At 47.2% G+C, this 21801-nt stretch overlaps 1 protein-coding gene across 1 annotated transcript in view; it reads left to right on the plus strand.

The window, feature by feature from the left end:
* The window catches only part of GGT1 (gamma-glutamyltransferase 1), a 259711-nt gene that overhangs the window by 213462 nt on the left and 24448 nt on the right, over nucleotides 1–21801 (plus strand). Inside the window, exons 6-9 of the mRNA XM_075320874.1 lie at nucleotides 12638–12795; nucleotides 12882–13031; nucleotides 16799–16932; nucleotides 20668–20855. Coding sequence (XP_075176989.1) covers nucleotides 12638–12795; nucleotides 12882–13031; nucleotides 16799–16932; nucleotides 20668–20855 — 630 coding nt within the window. The remainder of the gene's footprint in view (nucleotides 1–12637; nucleotides 12796–12881; nucleotides 13032–16798; nucleotides 16933–20667; nucleotides 20856–21801) is intronic.

Raw genomic sequence — 21801 nt, forward strand, 5'->3', positions numbered from 1 at the left:
TATAATGCAAGCAATGATTAGTTGTAAGATAACATGCAGTTATAATGTTATCTTGCTTAAAATAAAGATGTATTTCAGTTTTTATAATCCTGGCAAGCTGGACAATGGGGGCTGCCATTTTACATTCCAGAATCTATCACGACAGTGCAAGCTCGATTTATAGCACCTCATGTACATAGCCGATAGTGGTCGGATTCCGACCCCATTAGTTGTATGACAACTCCTCCCGCTGTGAAATGGTAACGCCTATGTGGATATCCCAATTCACAGCCGCGGGTGTGTTCAGCAGCCATTTTTCCCTAGCCCACGCTTTGTGCTGGGCTGCATTTTTCTCCTACAGCCAGGATCTGAAAGCGGAAGTAAATACCAGTACCTACTGCTTCTCCACCAGCCCACGCTGGATCTTCTCCACCGGCCCACGATCGTTCTCATCCATTGCTGCAAGTTTCTGTATCGCCGCTGCTCCTGTCTGACAAAAATGTGTTTCCACTTTACTTCCGGGTGGCAATATACAATGCGCATACAGTCACCCATAAAATGGCGACACATTACTATGAAATACACCAGCTCCCCTTTTGGGTGCAGTGTAAGGCTATGTGCGCATGTGTGCGCTCTGCACTGCACCTAAAAGGTGCGCTTCAGAGCGCAGCTGAAAAGGAAGCGCATGGTGCCGGCAGAGAACGTGCGCTCTGCCTGCAGCTCCTGCCATAGACAGAGCAGGGGCTGCCGGCAAAGCGCACGGAAGAAGTGACATGTCACTTCTTAGAACGCGCGCTTCGGGCAGCAGCCGAAGCGCTGCGCTCTAAGACGCCACGTGCACACGGCCCCTGCACAATCTCCATAGATTGTGCAGGGGACGCAGGACGCATGCAATTACGCTGTGCTACAAAGCGCAGCGTAACTGCATGAATTACGCACACGTGCGCACATAGCCAAACACCCAAAAGGGGAGGAAAATAGGCATGTCATCTAGTGACTGCCCAAATTTGCAGCTATCGTAATTCTACTAAGGATTACTATAGCTTTTTGCTGTATACAAGGAAGATGCTCCCCCCTACTGGTAACTCTAAGTATTTTTTTTAAAAAAAGTTTTATTTTACATATTTAAAAGTTGAATTACATTCAGAAAATAGTTGTTACACAATTAAAATAATATTGTTTGCTGACTTGGGCTACAAAAAAATAAATAAAATTAGACGATACCTCTAGTGATGAGCGAGTACTAAAAAGCTCGGGTGCTCGAAGCTCGGGCCGAGCCTCCCAAGATACTCGTGTACTCGGGCCGAGCAACGAGCCCAATGTTATCCTATGGGAGACCCGAGTATTTTTGTGAAATGACCCCCCGGCAGCATGGAGAAACCCTAAAAATGTCACAAAAGTCTCAGAAGAGTGCTCAAATGACATGGCAACAGCATGGGGAAGACCCCTTGAAGCATTTATCACTCAAAAGTCACAGCTGTGAACAATTTTGTCCGCGTTTTACGCCATTTTTACGGACTCACCAGAAAACCTTCCAAAATGACCCCAAAATGTTTTTTCATGGCGGAAATGTTAAGGGCACATACCCAATAGTGAGATAGAGCTGGTGTATGTTACTTTTTGAGATTAATACATGAAAGATTTTACGTGAAAACATTGTGTGGCACTCCGATGTCCCTGAGAAGAGACGTACATGAAGGCCTCTTGAGTCTAATGTGCCCATTTTGAGGAAGTGAGTCTTTGTAGTATTTTCCTTTGCCAGGGCAGCCAAAAATTGGGAGGCTCCACGTTGTCCCTGGATAGAGACGTGCATGAGGGCCTGTAAACCTGAAGTGCCCATTGTAAGGAAGTGGGTCTATTGTAGTATAGCCCTTAGGCAGGGCAGCCAAAAATTGGGAGGCTCCACGTTGTCCCTGGATAGAGACGTGCATGAGGGCCTGTAAACCTGAAGTGCCCATTGTAAGGAAGTGGGTGTATTATAGTATAGCCCTTAGGCAGGGCAGCCAAAAATTGGGAGGCTCCACGTTGTCCCTGGATAGAGACGTGCATGAGGGCCTGTAAACCTGAAGTGCCCATTGTAAGGAAGTGGGTGTATTATAGTATAGCCCTTAGGCAGGGCAGCCAAAAATTGGGAGGCTCCACGTTGTCCCTGGATAGAGACGTGCATGAGGGCCTGTAAACCTGAAGTGCCCATTGTAAGGAAGTGGGTGTATTATAGTATAGCCCTTAGGCAGGGCAGCCAAAAATTGGGAGGCTCCACGTTGTCCCTGGATAGAGACGTGCATGAGGGCCTGTAAACCTGAAGTGCCCATTGTAAGGAAGTGGGTCTATTGTAGTATAGCCCTTAGGCAGGGCAGCCAAAAATTGGGAGGCTCCACGTTGTCCCTGGATAGAGACCTGTTAGGTTCTTAGTGCCTCCGTGCTTGCATTTAAAAACCGCACGTGTGTGCCTGTTGGTGGCAGCTTTCCGCTGCATTTGTGTGAGTTTTGCAAAAACTTGGATATAACGCACAAGTCTAGTGAATACACATCAGCACAGCATTGCAAAATGCGCAAGGGCGTTGTCAACGAACAAGGAAGTGGACGTGATGGTGGTGCAGGCAGAGACCGAGGTTGTGTGCAAGCTCTAATTTCGCCACAACAAAGGGCCACATCTAGTCGCTCGCACGTCCTGTCCCAAATTCTTGGGGACCGCAGCAGTACACCGCTCTTGAACCAAGACCAGTGTCAACAGGTTGTTAGTTGGATAGCGGATAATGCTTCCAGTCAGATTGGCACCACCACAAACACTCTGTCTTCCACACGGTCAAGTGTCAGTAGCCGTGATACTGCACCGCACATTTCAGAACCTGATCCTCCTTCCTACCACCAGGCCGAGTACACGTCCACGGACATTACTGATCCCACACTTGGACACTCGGAAGAGCTGTTCGTTCACGTTTCCATTCACAAATTCTGGCCTCTCGCCAGCTCCTGTTGAAGTGGGCCATGACGAGATTGTATGTACAGATGCCCAAATATTTGAGCAGCCACGTTCTCACGAAGTTGGCAACGTGTCTCAACAAGGGGTGGACGATGATGAGACACAATTGTCAGGAAGTCAGGAGGAGGAGCAGGGTGCGGAAGAGGAAGACGACGTGGTGGATGATCCAGTAACTGACCCAACCTGGCAGGAGGATATGCAGAGCGAGGACAGCAGTGCATAGGGGGAGGGAGGCGTAGCATCACAACAGGCAGTAAGAAGCAGAGTGGTGGCCCCAGGCAGACGTCAGGCAACTGTTCCCCGGAACAACACGACACAAGGTGCCTGTACAAATGTTAGGTCTTCCCGAGTCTGGCTGTAATACTATTGTATGTATTGAGGATTTCGATTGCGTTAGGGCAATGACAACCAGAGACGAGTTCTTGGTGCAAGACGTTTAGAATATGCAACCAGCAAATATGTACATAAACGGAACAAAAACACAGTAGAACATAAATACAGGAAATACCTTCCAGGGACTGAGCGAAAGGGAATTCCCGGGACCGCGCACCGGACTCCCCCAGGGAGACCACCAAGAGCGAACCCCTATACAGGGACTGTCTGGCAATCACCCCAGAAGCCCTAAATGCGCAGCAGCCGGGACACAAAAGGGCAATAGGTAAGTCCAAAAATGTCCGTACGTGATGTGAGTCCAGAGTGGTATTAAACGGAAGGAACCGGGCAGAAGTGCCGACCAAAGACGGCAAACGGAGTCCAGGCACAGCTAGATGATACCAGATGAAGTCCAGAGTCGGTGTCGGTTGTTTTCCAAGAGGATCCGAATAACAATCAGGAACCAAAAGCAGCAGGGCAGGAGCACACAGGAAGCAGTATACTCAGGCACTGGACTAAGCTTTAGGGGCGGCTTTTAAACAGATGGACAGGAAGTAGGGCAACAGAACAGAAAACTCCATGTTAACAAAGGGCAAGCTCTTTCAAAAGAAAACTGGAAAACCCGGAACTCTGACACTGGCAGTTTTTTAAGTTGGCTCCAGATGATTCTAAAAAGGCCATTTGCAACACCTGCCATGCCAGCATCAGCAGGGGTACCAAAACTAGCAGCCTGACCACCACCAGCATGATCAGGCACATGTCAGCCAAGCACCCGACTTTGTGGGAAGTACAACAGAGTCGAGGAGCAGTGCTTGCTGATGTCACTGCTACGTCTTCGCTGGTTGTGCATGCGAGCCAATCCCCTGTCCATGCTGCCTGCGAACAAGCCTCCTCCACTCCTGCACCTGCAGTTGCCTACGCAGAAAGAACACCATCATCAAGCACGTCCTTGTCCCAGCGCAACGTTCAGTTATCCATTCAGCAAACCTTTGAACGCAGGCACAAATACACTGCCAACACCCCACATGCCACAGTTCTAAATGCTAACATTTCGCGACTGCTTGCGCTGGAAATGTTGCCTTTTAGGCTGGTTGAGACAGAAGCATTCCGCGACCTGATGGTGGCAGCTGTCCCACGTTACTCGGTCCACAGCCGCCACTATTTCTCCCGGTGTGCCGTCCCCGCATTGCATAACTAACCACGTGTCACAAAACATCACACGTGCCCTGAACGACGCTGTTTCAGCCAAAGTCCACCTAACCACAGACACGTGGACAAGTGCATGTGGGCAAGGCCGCTACATCTCGTTGACGTCACACTGGGTTAATATTGTGCAAGCTGGGACCCAGTCTGAGCGAGGGACGGAACACGTCCTTCACACACCAAGTTTTGCAGGCCCTACCTCAGTCAGGGTTTCACACACACTCTACAGCTCCGGAATGTCATGCTCCTCAGCCTCCTCCTCCTCCTGCGCATCCTGATCCACTTTACCCTCCACACCAGTCCCAAGCTGGAAGTGTCGCGGGCGGAGGAGGGGACGGTGCGCTCTCCCACTGCTCGGGTCCGGCTGACGCAGCTCTACGGCTGCTGCTGCTCGTTGGCTCGAGCGATGGCCGGATCCCGGGGACTCGAGCGGCGCTACTCGCCCGTGAGTGAAAAGGGGTGGTTTGGGTTTTGGGGATATTGTCCGTGACGCCACCCACGGTTGTGGTGATTGTGTGGACACCACCGCTGCTCTGGACGGGGATCCCGGGAGCCTGTGACAGGGAGCAGCTTTGTTGTTATTTCTCCCCTCCGTGGGTAGGGGGGTTGGTTGTCCCGGGGCCTGGTGATGGGGTAGAGATGGATGACAGGCGGGTTGCGGGGCCTGATGAAGTGCAGGGTCGCAGGGGCAGCGCTGTGCCGCACGGCACGGAGGTACTCACTCAGCCCAATGATGATGACACAGTTCACGGTAAAACAAGTGGCTGGATGAACGGGTCACTCGGACGGCTGCGGTTGTTCCTCCCTGCAGGTTAGTGATGACTGTCTCTCCCTGCACCTAAGTTAAGTGTTGGTAGTGATGGTTTCCCAACGGTAACCCGCTCCCTGACCTGGATATGGGCCGGAGGAGCCCCTTTTACCCACAGGCGATGGCACTGGGAGACGGTTGCCCTTGGCGGTGGCTGTGTCTCCCCTTCACGGTTGTACGGTTGCCTTCTATCTGGACTTGGCTGTTTGGAAACCCTGAGGTCCCCTTCACTAACGGATTTGGCAAATTCACGGCGACACCAAGCCTTGCCGGGATCCGAAAGTCCTCTGCCAATGGTGCTGGCTTCTCTTTGTATACCGGTCCGGTACGGCCTGGTCACCACCCGTCCACGGTCCTTACGGCAGACTCCAATCGGCCTACACTGCAGACGGTCACCACATCCTGCCAACCTTGCTGTCCTGTCCAGGCCACACACCCGGACCAACTTCAGGCTCTTTGCTGTCACTTTTCTCCTCTCTACTACTTTCCTCCTTCCACTTCCTTAGCTTAACTCTCACTGCCTGTGTTTTCCCTCCTCCTCGGTGGGTGGAGACCAACCGCCTGGCTCCACACCCTGGTGTGGACAACAGCCCCTGGGGAAGGCAACAAGGATTTTGTGTTTTGACTATGATATGCCTGCAGGGAGTGTGGGGTGTTTAAGTGTTGTGCTCTGTGGCCCCTGGCTTGTCCAGGGCGACACAGAAGCACTGCAGCACTGCCTCGGCGAAGCGGCAACAGGCAGTGCTGAAGCTAATCTGCATAGGTGACAAACCCCACAATGCAGAAGAGGTGTGGACAGCTCTGAAACAGCAGGCAGATCACTGGCTCACAACTCTGAACCTAAAGCCAGGAAAGGTCGTGTGTGACAATGGCCGGAACCTGGTGGCGGCTTTGAGGCGAGGCCAGCTGACACATGTTCCATGCGTGGCCCATGTGCTCAACCTCGTGGTTCAGCAGTTTCTAAAGTCATACTCAGAGCTGTCTGATCTGCTGGTAAAAGTTCGCCGCCTGTCTGCACATTTTCGAAAGTCACCTACTGCTTCAGCCGGCCTTGCCGGCTTAAGACGCCGTTTGCATCTTCCGGCACACAGACTGGTGTGTGATGTCCCCACGCGTTGGAATTCAACTCTGCACAAGTTGGTCAGGATATGTGAGCAGAAGAGGGCAGTTGTTGAGTACCTGCATCACCTAAGCCGTCGGGAAATGGGTCAAACTCCACACATAACACCTGAGGAGTGGAGATGGATGTCCGACCTATGCACCATCCGCCAAAACTTTGAGGACTCCACCAAGATGGTGAGCGGCGATGACGACATTATTAGCGTCACCATACCGCTTCTCTGCCTTCTAAAATGGTCTCTGCTCAAAAAACAACCATGATGCATTGCAGGCGGAGCGCGATGAGTTTGAGCAAGAAACAGTAGTGGGTGTGGGTGATGATAACACACAGCCCAGCCTCGTCTCATCACAACGTGCAGTGGAGGACTATGACGAGGAGGAGGATGAAGACATGGAGCAACTCTCTGGCCAAATTGAGGATATGACATGCAGTCATATCCTCGGTTCAGCGTGGCTGGCCAGAGGACAGGGTAGATGATGAGGAGGAGGAGGAGGAGGACAGCATGTTCAGTCATCGTGTTGGTCAGGATACTGAAGTGATGGCTGTTAAGAGTCTGGCACACATGGCTGACTTTATGGTAAGCTGCCTGTCTCGTGACCCTCGCGTTAAGAACATCTTGGTCGACAATCATTACTGGTTGGTAACACTGTTAGACCCACGCTAAAAGGAGAACTTTATGTCTCTTATTCCCGAGGCGGAGAGGTCAGGCAAAATGCAGCAGTTCCAGAAGGCCATAGTCACGGAAGTAGGCAAAGCATTCCCCTCACAAAACGCTAGCGGCATAGGTCATGAATCAGTGGACAACCGAGGCGTACAACCGAGAGAGGCACAAGTCCAATCCGCCAGAGGTAGGGGAACAGTCTTTAAGATGTGGGACAGTTTTCTCAGCCCCTCACGTACCACAGCCCCTGAGGTGCGGGGTAGTGCCACAAGAAATCCTAAGTTTGCCCAGATGCTGAAGGAGTACCTTGCAGATCGAACAACTGTACTCCGACATTCCTCTGTGCCTTACAATTATTGGGTATCCAAGCTGGACACGTGGCATGAATTGGCTCTCTACGCCTTGGAAGGCCTGGCCTGCCCTGCTGCTAGCGTTTTGTCAGAGCGTGTTTTTAGTGCCGCAGGTGGAATCATTACAGATAAATGCACCCGCCTGTCAACTGAAAATGCTGACAGGCTGACTCTGATCAAGATGAACAAGGGTTGGATTGGGCCAGACTTCACCACACCACCAGCAAATGAGAGCGGAATTTAAAGTTTGCCATGTACCTCCACTCACCCATGGGTACACACTTCTGGACTTTGGATAATCGCTGGACTGCTCCTCCTTCTCCTCATGCGCCACCATGATGATGACCGTTACAAATTGCAATACTTAGGCCTTTGTTTCAGGTATACCCCCAGTGGTAAATTTTTTCGCCCATTCTTTGCAGAATGGACATTACAACGACAGGAGACCCGCTCCTTTGCAATGGGAACAATGTTTTGAGGCCCTCATGCACGTCTCTACCCAGGGACAACGTGGAGCCTCCCAATTTTTGGCTGCCCTGCCTAAGGGCTATACTACAATAGACCCACTTCCTTCCAATGGGCACTTCAGGTTTACAGGCCCTCATGCACGTCTCTATCCAGGGACAACGTGGAGCCTCCCAATTTTTGGCTGCCCTGCCTAAGGGCTATACTACAATAGACCCACTTACAATGGGCACTTCATGTTTACAGGCCATCATGCACGTCTCTATCCAGGGACAATATGGAGCCTGACGCTGCCACCGACTGCCACACACGTGCTGTTTTTAAATGCAAGCACGGACGCAATAAGAACCTAACTGGTTTTTAGGAGCGACAATTACTGAGAAGTCTGACACTATCAGACACTGCTGACTGACGTGTATTATACACTAGACTTGTGCGTTATATAATAGTTTGTGCAAAACGCGCACCTGTACCCTGCCACCGACTGCCACACACGTGCTGTTTTTAAATGCAAGCACGGACGCAATAAGAACCTAACTGGTTTTTAGGAGCGACAATTACTGAGAAGTCTGACACTATCAGACACTGCTGACTGACGTGTATTATACACTAGACTTGTGCGTTATATAATAGTTTGTGCAAAACGCGCACCTGTACCCTGCCACCGACTGCCACACACGTGCTGTTTTTAAATGCAAGCACGGACGCAATAAGAACCTAACTGGTTTTTAGGAGCGACAATTACTGAGAAGTCTGACACTATCAGACACTGCTGACTGACGTGTATTATACACTAGACTTGTGCGTTATATAATAGTTTGTGCAAAACGCGCACCTGTACCCTGCCACCGACTGCCACACACGTGCTGTTTTTAAATGCAAGCACGGATGCAATAAGAACCTAACTGGTTTTTAGGAGCGACAATTACTGAGAAGTCTGACACTATCAGACACTGCTGACTGACGTGTATTATACACTAGACTTGTGCGTTATATAATAGTTTGTGCAAAACGCGCACCTGTACCCTGCCACCGACTGCCACACACGTGCTGTTTTTAAATGCAAGCACGGACGCAATAAGAACCTAACTGGTTTTTAGGAGCGACAATTACTGAGAAGTCTGACACTATCAGACACTGCTGACTGACGTGTATTATACACTAGACTTGTGCGTTATATAATAGTTTGTGCAAAACGCGCACCTGTACCCTGCCACCGACTGCCACACACGTGCTGTTTTTAAATGCAAGCACGGACGCAATAAGAACCTAACTGGTTTTTAGGAGCGACAATTACTGAGAAGTCTGACACTATCTGGACTGTTTTACACTGTGTACACCAGCCCCAGATATGATGAAGGCTGGTATACGGTCACCACTACCCTGCCTGCCTGCCTGTATACTGCTACAATAGTCCTGACAAGGACTCTTCTGGTCACTAGCCTGTATTCCGACCTGGCTATACCCTGCCTGTATATAGCAACAATAGTCCTGAGAAGGACTCTGCTACTGTACTCCGACCTGGCTATACCCTGCCTGCCTGTATACAACTAGAATAGTCCTGAGAAGGACTTCTGGTCACACGGTTTGCAGCCCTGCTCCGGAACTAACTATAAAGGGCCGCAAAGCTTTCCCTGAATCAGCGACACTCTCCCTGCACTGACTGTCTGGATAGTTGTGAGCAGAGCACAGCGCGCCGGCCGATATAAAGGCTCGGTCACGCTGTGCAGGCCGGCCAATCACTGCAATTCCACAACTAACAGGGCTGTGGCATTGCAGTGGTCTGCCAGCCAATCCCTGCATGAGGGCTGGCTCTCAAAAGAGCGCCAACATGCAGAAATGAAGACCACGAGTACAGCACGAGTATCGCGAGATTACTCGGTCCCCGCCGAGCAGCCCGAGTACAGCGATACTCATGCGAGTACCGAGTAGTGACAAGCATGCTCGCTCATCACTAGATACCTTCCCTTTTAAGTCTATTAGGAAAAAGGCACACAAGCCCACTCAGCTGTTCTGTCCCACAAGTATTGCACATTTACAAAAACCATACCTGTACACATTCCTTAGAACAAAAGAATTCTAAGAATAAACGATTAGGTCAAAAATAGCAAATTTTATTAGTAGTTAAAAATTAATGAACGCCAACTGGCAGTATGACTAGAACAGGGGCGTCACATGTATAAATATATAAAAATCAAGTACAGGCATTTCTGCAGAGGTCTAAGGTTAGATACAATAATTTCAATATAAAAGAGAAGAAACAATTGGCTGGAAAAATCAGGGTCCTTAAGAGTACAACACAGAAAAAAAGGATTGAAACACATAGAGATGTGTTACAGATGAATATAACTAGTAAACTTTCTATTATAGTGATACACACTTAGGTCACTGTTTTTCACACCATATTTCTTCTTTGAGTAACTCCTCTTCTCATACAGTTTGTACACCTACTGGATAGTATGCAACGGAGTACACTCATGCCATATCTATAACTTACTTGGTTTTCAATTTGTGATCTCTGTGTTTTAATCCTTTTTTCTGTGTTGTATTATTATTGACCCTGATTTTTCCAGCCAATTGTTTTTTCTGCTGTATATTGGAATTTTTGTATCTAACCTTATACATCTGCAGAAATACCTGTACTTGCTTTTTATATATTTATACATGTGACGCCCCTGTTCTAGTCATACTGCCAGTTGGCGTTCATTAATTTTTAACTACTAATAAAATTTGCTATTTGTGACCCAATCGGTTTTTCTTAGATTTTTGGTTCTAAAAAATTAGTGCATTCTATCATTCCCATAGGTCTATTACATACAGATGACCTACACACTACTTCAATATATGCACTTGTCATTTAACGCTGTAATTCTTATTGTGTTGTGTACAGTTGTGTTTCTTTGATCAATTTCTGTCTGTATGCATTCCTGCTTATAGATAAACAAGCACATATAAAAAAAATCTGCAATTATGTAGGAGATATCAAATTTAAAACTAACTAGAAACCAAATACTCCCTCCAATACAGATAAAAAAGTTATGTTTATTAAGTATGCATTAAAACAAGAAACAAACAATATATACAGTCATGGATAAAAGTGTTGGCACCCTCAAAATTGTTTCAGAATATGAAGTATTTCTCCCAGAAAATTATTGCAAAAATATGTTTTGTTAAATACATGTTTATTTTGTGTGTATTGGAATCAACACCTCCCCCTACCCCCAAAATAAAACACAGAAAAAAAGGCAAACTGGACATAATTTCACACAAAACCCTCAAAATGGACCCATCAAAATTGTTGGCACCTTTCCAAAATTGTGGGTAAACAACTTTGTTTCAAGCATGTGATGCTCATTCGAAGTCACCTGTGGCAAATAACGTGTGGGCAATATGAAAATCATACCTGAATCCAAATAAAAAGGAGAGAAGTTGACTCAATCTTTGCATTGTGTGTCTGTGTGCCACACTAAGCATGGAAAACAGAAATTGGAGAGAAGAACTGCCTGAGGACTTGAGAACCAAAATTGTAGAAAAAACACTTTCAAGGTTACAAGTCCATCTCCAGAGATCTTGTTGTTCCTTTGTCCACAGTGTGCAACATAATCAAGAAGTTTACAACCCATGGCACTGTAGGTAATCTCCCTGGATGTGGACAACAGAGAAGAATTGATGAAAGATTGCAATGCAGGATATTCCAGATAGTGGATGAGCAGTCCCAAACAAGTTCCCAAAAAATCAAGCTGTCATGCAGGTTCTGGGTCCATAAGCTTAAACTATCTGTCGCCATGTGTAATTGAAATAGTTTCCTGGGAAACATACCTAATTTTCTTCAACAATTTCAAGGATGCCAACAGGCCTATACACGCATTAATAAATATATATATTTATTAATTTTTTTTTTTAGATTATGGTCTTGCCTACTATTTTGACAAATATTTTGGACTGTGTGTGTGTGTGTGTATATGTATGTATGTATATGTGTGTGTATATATATAATATATAATATAATATATATATATATATATATATATATATACACAAAGAGACACTTTGATTTAATGTGTATATATGTTGTTTGTTAGAGATGAGTGAACCTGAAGTTCGAGGATTGGGTTCGGAAACCAACTACCAAAAACACAAAGTTCGAGTTTGAAGTTCGAGTGAGTTATGCGTGAAAACCACTCAAAAACAAGAATTTAAAAAACTCTGCCCACCCTTCCCTGGAAGTGTTCCTATGGCTGGTAGCATGTGGGTGGGGCCACAAACTGCCCAATTACAGACTTCCATTGAGATTTGGATCAAGTCTAGGTCAGAAACCAAACTTTTGGTTTTGGATTTGGCTGTACCTGCCGAACCGAACTTCCAAAGGTTCACTCATCTCTATTGTTTATTGAGTATACATTATAATAAGAAACAAACATAATGTTTGTATCTATATTTGAGGAAATATTGGGTTTCTAGTTAGCTCTTTATATATTACCCTCACATATTCTTTTTTTATGTTCGCACAGATGACAAATTTACAAACCAAAATGTAGATGAGCAATGACAGTAATTTCCAGAAGACTCAAAATGCATCTAAATCTCACTCTCCTAAATGCATCTAAATCTCTACCCCATATTTACATTATTCTGTGTCTTCAGACAACTGACAAATAATGGGCAGTACCTCTGACTCTTTCTACTGTCCTTCCAGTGAAGTATTCTGCAATGCGGAGGGTAAGGTCTTGGAGAAAGGAGACATTGTGAAGCTGCCTAAACTAGCAAATACTCTGCAGACCTTGGCTGATGATCCTGAATCCTTCTATACTGGCTCACTCGCTAAGCAAATTGTGAGTGATATCCAACAAGCAGGTAAGGAAATACATGAACTGTTCCTTTTTGGCACTGGTAGACCTAGACAGCTGGACTTATAAAGATATATCCTCATTGTGCTGCAGGAGGAATTATTACAGAGGAAGATCTGAGAAATTATAAAGTGGACATCAATGAGGAACCACTTAATTTTCAACTTGGAGACTACACCATGATCAGCCCTACAGCACCTTTGAGTGGCCCTGTCCTTGGACTCATCCTTAATATTCTAAAAGGTGAGAGATTCACTTATCGGTGGCTGGTTTTGTGATCTGCAGAGATAAAGCAACTATTTTGTATGTCAACATTCTATTCTCTAAAGGAATTTTTGAGATTCAATGTATAATGTTGTATATTTCTATGTTATCACATATTGGTGGAGGTGGGGACCAGCCCAAGGTTGCGCAAACGCCGCTCTCCTTCGCCAAGGAAACCCTGTGTGTTGAATTAACTTCGGGCAGGCTGCACGACACTTACTTTTGGTTTCACTTTGGTGTCCATCACTCCTGCTGCTGGTCCTCAAGGTATTAAGACATGTAACACCAGAGCTCACTTGGCCATCCAGTTTTGTTTACTTTCATTCTTCACAGCATTATGACAGACATGGCCACTCTTTCGCTCTCTGTGGGGTACTATTCTTTGTGCTATCCCCGTGCTATTTCGGACCTCAGTATTTCGGGGTCTGTGCCTCCTTCCCCCTAATACCGCACACCTTCGTCTACTTCTGGGCCCTGAAGGATTCTCTAGCTGGACACCTCTCTAAAACTTCTGGGATGAGCCGTAGGCTTCAGACCTCCAGAAGTTACCTCGGGGTTCCCTGACTGGCCCTAGCATCGTCGTCTCACTTTGAACCCTCTTCTCGACTGACACTCCCTGGAGTTTCCCTTCCCAACCATACGCTCTGCCATCTGTCACTTCTCCCTTAACTACTTTAACCCTATCTTATCTAGCACCTGGACCAGAATCGCTCTACTGCAGGCTAAACCAACCGCTGGAACTGCCTTTGACAAATGACTGAACAATCCTACATTGTAATGATGTTCCTTTCTAAAACACTTAAATATCCACACATGCATTTATAATATACGACAGCACACACATAAAACATAGCACATTTACATCTTGGGGCACAGCGCACCTAATACATTGGTGTAAACCACATTGACAATAATGAAGTAAGTCAGATTTCCACCATGATGTCTGTCATATTATTAGTATTTATAGTCTTCAATTTCTGATGGAATCTGCTACAGAGCCACTGGGGCAGGTATGGACCTAGCCACGGCTGGCATCAGCACCCGGGCAAGTGCCGGGGCCCTGGACAACCGGGGGGCCCATTCTCGGTCAGCAGTAGCAGGTCGTTAATAGCTTTCCTATGGCCCCCGGGCAGATTTCCAGGGACCACAGACAGTGCTCCAGCTGGCAGTCTCACTTTGCTGTCTACCGGCACTTTAAACCAGCAGAGTACATGCCCGCAGGCTGGAGTACATCTGTGGGCAGAGCTAACATGCAATACGCTCCAGTCCCACAGAGGAAGAGGAGAGGCTTCCGGCCCCCAGCGTCCTACAGTGCTGCTGCCTGCCTATGCCCCCAGAGCCAGTATGTGTGCGCCCCACAGGCCCCCAGAGTCAGTATGTGTATACCCCATGAGCCCCCAGTATTCCCAGGGCCATGATGTGTATGCCCCCCCAGGTCCCCAGAATCTCCCAGTAATATGTATATGCCACAGGCCCCCAGTAATGTGTGTGCCCCCAGGCTCCCCAGCAATGTATATATCCCACAGGACTCCAGCGTCCCCCAGTAATGTGTATATCCTACAGGCCCCCAGTAAAATGTATGCTCTCAGCAATGTGTATATCCCACAGGCTCTCAGCATCCTCCAGTAATGTGTATGCACCCCAGGTCACCAGCGTCCCACAGTAATGTGTATATTCCACAAGCCCCCAGCATCCCCCAGTAATGTGTTTGGCCCCCAGCAATATGTATATCCCACAGGCCTCCTACGTTCCCCAGTAATATGTATATCCCACAGGCTCCCAGCATCCCCCAGTAATGTGTATGTCCCCCAGTAATGTATATATCCCACAGGCCCTCAGTGTCCCCTAGTAATGTGTATGCCACCCAGCATTCCCAGTAATGTGTATGCCCCCACAGGCCCCCAGCATCTTCCAATAATGTGTATGCCCCACAGGTCCCCAGCTTCCCCCAGTAATGTGAATACCCCCCAGTAATGTGTTTGCCCTAGAGTGACTCCAGTAACATATATGCCCTCCCCCTCAGTGCTAGCTATGCCCCAGGGATGTATTTACCCTCAGCCCATTCTGTGATGTATATGTCGCGGGCGGAGGAGGGGACGCCGCGCTCTCCCACTGCTCGGGTCTGGCTGCCGCGGCCTGCTGCTGCTCGGTGGCTCGAGCGATGGGCCGGATCCCGGGGACTCTAGCGGCGCTCTTCGCCCGTGAGTGAAAGGGGTTTGGTTGTGGGGATTGTTTATTGTCCATGACACCACCCACGGTTGTGGTGATTGAGTGTACACCACCGCTGCTCTGGCTGGGGATCCCGGGAGTGATGGTATGGAGCAGCCAGTTGTTGTGTTGCCCCTCCGTGGGTAGGGGTTGGTGATCCCGGGGCCCAGTGATGGAGTTGGGATGGTGGACAGGTGGGTATGGGGCCTGTGGAGGTGCAGGGGCGCAGGGGCAGCGCTGTGCCACACGGCACGGAGGTACTCACTCAGCCAGTAAACACGACACAGTTCTCGGTAAACAAACGGCTGGTTGGACGGGTCCCTTGGACGGTTACGGTGCCAATTTCCCCTGCAGTTGACTGTCTCTTCCTTGCACCTATGTGTTGTTGTTTGGTAGCGATGGGTTCCCACCGGTAACGCGCTCCCCAGCCTGGATATGAGCCAGAGGAGCTCCACTCTTGCCCGCAGGCGCTGGCCCTGGGAAACTGGTGCCTTGGCGGCGGCGGTGTCTCCCCTTAACGGTTGGACTGTTGCCTTCAAACAGGACTTGGTTGTTGGGAGACAGTCGTCCCCTTCACTGACGGATTTGGCAAATTATGGCGACTCCTAGCCTTGCCGGGATCCGAAAGGCCCCTGCCCTGGTGCTGACTAATCTTCGTATACCGCTCCGGTACCGCCGGGTCACCACCCGTCCACAGTCCTTTCGGCAACCTCCAATCAGTCTCGCCTGCAGACGGTCACCGCCGTCTGCCAACCTTGCTGTCTCAGTCCGGGGCACACACCCGGACTAACTTCAGGCTTCTTGCTGTCACTACTCCTACTTTCCTCCTTTACCACTTCACCAGCTTCACTTCACTTCCTTTCACTTTCAACTCTCAAGCTAATCTGCCTGGTTTTCCCGCCTCCAGAGCTGTGAACTCCTCGGTGGGCGGAGCCAACTGCCTGGCCCACCCCCTGGTGTGGACACCAGCTCCTGGAGGAAGGCAACAAGGATTTCTGTTTTGACTTTGTGTGTACCTGCAGGGAATGTGGGGTGCGTGTGGTGTTGTGACCTGTGACCCCTGGCTTGCCCAGGACGTCACATATATACAGCAGTGCCGGTGTACACTGTACGGTCATGTATGTTAGTGATGGCCATCACGCAGCACGGCCTGCACAACCACATTCCCTGGAGGAGCTGGATGGAGACAAGTTGGGGAGGTGAGTGAGGCTGCTGCCAGCTTCCTCACATTAATAATATCTCTAATGTGTCTGTGTGTGCATGTATGATGTGTATCTATGTATGTCAGTGTATATGACTGTGTATATACTTATGTCTGTTTATATGTATTTTTGTGAATTTGTCCTTAAATATGTATGTGTACGTATGCCTGTATGTGTAGGTGCGTGTGAATGGGGCCCACTGAGACTCTTTCACCCAGGGCCCACAAAAACCTGGAGCCGGCCCTGAACCTAGCCTAACGGGGTTTAACAGTTGTGATAGTTAAGTGCATTTGTTTTCTAATGGTTGCATTTTATCTTGTAATACTTTTGTGCCAGGTTTTCACTTTTCACCCTTGAGCATAAAGCCAGAGTCCCTTGGACTGACCTACCACCGTATAACAGAAGCTTTCCGTTTTGCCTTCGCTAAAAGAACTTTGCTAGGAGATCCAAAGTTTGTGAATGTAACAGAGGTAAAAACAACATTAATGTATGGAAGTGATTGCATTTATAAGAGCTCACACACAAAATGATTGAACTGCCTACCTGTAAAAGTAATTTCCATGATACAATGGCCATGTAATAATCACTATATGGGGTGATCATCAAGAATATTAAAAAAAGAATCCCAGAATACACTTGTAATATCAAATTGAGCTTCAATAAGCAGATCGAAAGGCCCCGTTACACGGAATGACTTATCTAACGATATATTGCCAGGGTCACTGATTCCGTGACGCACATCCGGGATCGTTAGCGACGTTGTTGCGTGTGACACCAACGAGGGACCGTTAACGATGGAAAATACTCACCAAATCGTCCATCGTTGACACGTTGTTCATTTTCAAAAAATCGTTGATTGTTGAGGACGCAGGTTGTTCGTCGTTCCCGAGGCAGGACACATCGTCATTCCCGAGGTGTCACACACAGCGAACTACAGCTTACCTGTGGCCGCCGGCAATGAGAAAGGAAGGAGGTGGGCGGGATGTTACGGCTGCTCATCTCCGCCCCTCCACTTCTATTGGGAGGCAGCTTAGTGCCGCCGCTGTGACGCCGCACGAACCGCCTCTTTAAAAAGGAGGCGGTTCGCCGGCCACAGCGACGTTGCTAGGCAGGTAAGTACGTGTGACTGCTCCTAAAGATATTGTGCGCCACGGGCAGTGATTTGCCCGTGACGCACAAACTGGGGCTAGCGATGTTGCTGCGTGTAAAGCCCCCTTAAGTCTCACAAAGCATTTCTGACTGAGCCGATTAAGAAAGTGTGTTGGATGTGTATTAGTGGGTGAACCTTTATTGTACCATTATGCACTCACTTTATTTAATATAACTTTTCTGTGCAGGAATTTCTGGAATTTACTACACTAATGCCGGCGTCACATGGGACGATCTATCGTGCGATCGCACGAGCGATCATACCCGCCCCCGTCGTTTGTACGTTACGGGCAATTAGTTGCCCGTGGCACACAAAGTCGTTAACCCCCTGTCACAAGCACTTACCTCCCGGACGACCTCACTGTGGGCGGCGAACATCCACTTCTGAAGGGGGAGGGACATTCGGCGTCACAGTGACGTCACACAGCAGCCAGCCAATAAAAGCGGAGGGGCGGAGATGAGCGAGACGTAAACATCCCGCCCATCTCCTTCCTTCCGCATTGCCGGCGGGACGCAGGTAAGCAGCAGTTTGTTGTTCCCGGGGTGTCACACGGAGCGATGTGTGCTGCCCCGGGTACGATGAACAACCGGAGCACAGAAGGAGGACCGACATTTTGAAAATGAACGACGTGTCAACGAGCAACGATAAGGTGAGTATTTTTGCTCGTTCACAGTCGTTCGTAGCTGTCACATGCTACGATATATCAAACGATGCCGGATGTGCGTCACTTATGACATGACCCCGCTGACTATCGCCCGATATATCATACCGTGTGACGCCGGCATTAGACTTTAATTATTTAGTCATCCTTTAATTATTCAAGCATTTTATATGCCATGCATTTGATATCTATTTATGACTAAATTGTATGATAATTACCCTGCTTGGTTCTCACATCTGTTGTTTTTTATGTTTGTTCAGTTGCAATAGTTTTATTGCCCTTTTTGATGGCTTGTTTTTTGGCACGCTAGGTTGTATTTTTTCATTGGTACCATTTTGGGGTATTTATGATGATTGGTCGCTATTTATTGCCTTTTTTTGAGAAGGTGCGTTTATAAAAAAACGGTAATTCTAGCGTTTTTTTATCACAACGTTTACCTTATGGGTTAAACAATTTCATATTGTGATAGATTGGACTTTTGTGAATATGGAGATACCAAATATGCCTATATTTTTTACCTTTTTAGATCAGAAAATCCATTGGTAATTGATAAAAAGATTACCCACTCAACTCGGAAGGCAATTACCAAAAAAGTCAGGGCTGCATAGATAGTAAAAATACAATATTTTATTAGTCAATATCTGAAAATGTTAACATTTCTTTAACTGCATAGAAAAGTCCTCATTCAGGGATATGTGGTAATCTGTACATAAAAGACAGTTACATTACTTATGGAGGTTACACATCATTAATACACATGTGCACAGAAGTCACAAGTTGTGTGCAGGTCTATCAGCACCAAACTAAATATCCTATCTAGTACTGCTGTATAGCGCTATATAGTAGTCAAAACCCTACAAGAGTACACTAATAACTACGGGTTAGAGTAGCCCACAAATGTGAAAGATATGTAGTAGTAGCCTCAGTAGTCCAACCCCGACACACATTTCACAATGTCTTGGTATTCATCAGGAGGTATATATATATATATATATATATATATATATAATGTGTATGTATGCGTGTGTGTGTGTGTGTGTATATATATATATATATATATATATATATATATATATATATACACTGTATGTGTGTATATAGATACTAGATAGATTTCATATTTTTAATTCTCATTAAACACAATATCCAATAATAACTATTCTACATAACATTCTAAAATAAAAGGCAAATGAAGAATCTAAATTCCATGATGGATGTACAAATTAGTAAGTCTCCTTCTTTGTCTTTTACTTGCTATTTCTTTTATCTACTCAAAGGGAGATGTCCTTTGAGTAGATAAAAGTGAGAATTAGGTTAGATTCACAAATCCGTGTAAAGTTTCGGTGCACAGTCTGATTTACTGAACTGCACACACACATTCAGAACGACCTATTCTGATCCTCAAAATTGGATCATAATAAGACATGCTCTGAGTCTTATGGACCTCACACTCAGATACGTGGTTTTCACTGATCTGGGAATAGATCCATGAAATTCTATGGCTCTGTATTCTATCCAATAAAGAAATCAGAGAGCACACAGACATTTCATACTGATGTGTGAATGTAGCCTTATGCGTGCGTCACACGGGACGATCTATCGTGCGATCGCACCTGCCCCCGTCGTTTGTGCATCACGGGCAATTTGTTGCCCGTGGTGCACAAAGTCCTTTACCCCCGTCACACGCAGTTACCTCCCAGATGACCTCGCTGTGGGTGGTGAACATCCTCTTCCTGAAGGGGGAGGGACGTTCACCGTCACAGCAACGTCACACAGCGGCCGGCCAATAGCAAAGGAGGGGCGGAGATGAGCAGGACGTAAACAACCCGCCCACCTCCTTCCTTCTGCATTGCCGGCGGGACGCAGGTAAGCTGTGTTCATCGTTCCCGGGGTGTCACACGTAGCGATGTGTGCTGCCCCGGGAACGATAAACAACCAGCGCACAGAAGAAGAAACGACTTTTTGAAAATGAGCGACGTGTCAACGAGCAACGATAAGGTGAGTATTTTTTTTTGCTCGTTCATCGTCGCTTTTAGCTGCCACACGCTACGATATATCAAACGATTCCGGATGTGCGTCCCTTACGACGTGACCCCGCCGACATATTGCCCGATATATCGTACCGTGTGACGCCCGCATTAGAGAAAGCTGAGTAGAGCAGTTATATTCAGCAGTCCCATAGACGATAAGTGGAGTGCAGACCAAACGTTCTCCTCCGCTCTTTTGTTTAACTGGCTGAAGCATATACTGTAGACTTTAATCTCAGAATCAGAACAGGAAATCTAATAATTAATAGCAAAAGCTTGATAGTCAATTATAAACACTGCGCCAGGTATCTGACATCTTTTTCATGTCGACGTCCATATTTGTTACAAACAGATGTTTCTTTTTCAGATAATGAAGAACATGACTTCGGATAACTTTGCTGAGTATCTAAGAAATAAAATCTCAAATGATACTACTTACCCATCAGATTACTATGAGCCAATGTTTTACACACCAGAAAACCATGGCACAGCACACCTTTCAGTCATAGCAGAGGATGGAAGTGCTGTGGCTGCCACCAGCACTATCAATCAATAGTAAGCCAAGACTGGTATTGTGGGAGAAGAGTTAATTGGGTATTTCTTACTCTAGCCTATACTTTTATTGCCAGACTACATGCTATGACTAGCAGGAAACAATCTGTTCACTCTCTTTTTAGTGCTTAGCTTATCTGATATTCTAGTTTTAAAGCCGAGGTGTAGTTATGGGAGGTACAGAGGTATCATTTGCTCCGAGGACACTAGTGTCTAAGCTGGCCCAAAGGATTCAAAAGAGACTAGTTATAAATGAAGTATGGTAAGTGAGAGAGCCTGTTATAAATTTCACAATTGAACACAACAACTTCAACTTACACCTTTTTAAAAGCTAATGTAGATCCATTAAAGAAAACAGGATTTCCTGGCATTTATACAAATAAAATAATAAACAACTATTTGTGCGTCAGTTCAGATCAAGTGGGTTTTCTTTTTAGGTTTTCAATGTTTTGGTTTTTTTTTGCTTTATATGAGTTCATTTTTTAAAATGATTACATGTTTTTTTTTCTGTTTTCTTAATTTAGTTGGAGTAACAGCATCCCTTATAGAGATTATTGTGCTTTAGGCCGGCTTCTCACTTGCGAGTTTCTCGCAGTCGTGCAATGCGAGAAAATCTCTCATTGCACTCGGACACATGTTATTCAATGAATCAGCTCTCATCTGTGATTCACGGATTCGCCATGGTCCCGCCCCCCTGCACGGATTGGCCGCTTGGCCTCACGGATTGGCCGCTCGCCTCGGCTCCTCCCCCCACACGGATTGGCCGCTCGCCTCGCCTCAGCTCCGCCCCCCGCACGGATTGGCCGCTCGCCAAGGCTCCGCCCCCCACACGGAATGGCCTCTCGCCCCGAGGTGAGCGCATCAAGGTCCTGCAGTGGCGGAACACATACACACGCACACACATCAGATCACACACTCTCTCACACACACGTCACACACACATCAGATC

Source organism: Anomaloglossus baeobatrachus, chromosome 1, assembly GCF_048569485.1.
Source record: "Anomaloglossus baeobatrachus isolate aAnoBae1 chromosome 1, aAnoBae1.hap1, whole genome shotgun sequence".
Classification (NCBI taxonomy): Eukaryota; Metazoa; Chordata; class Amphibia; order Anura; family Aromobatidae; genus Anomaloglossus; species Anomaloglossus baeobatrachus.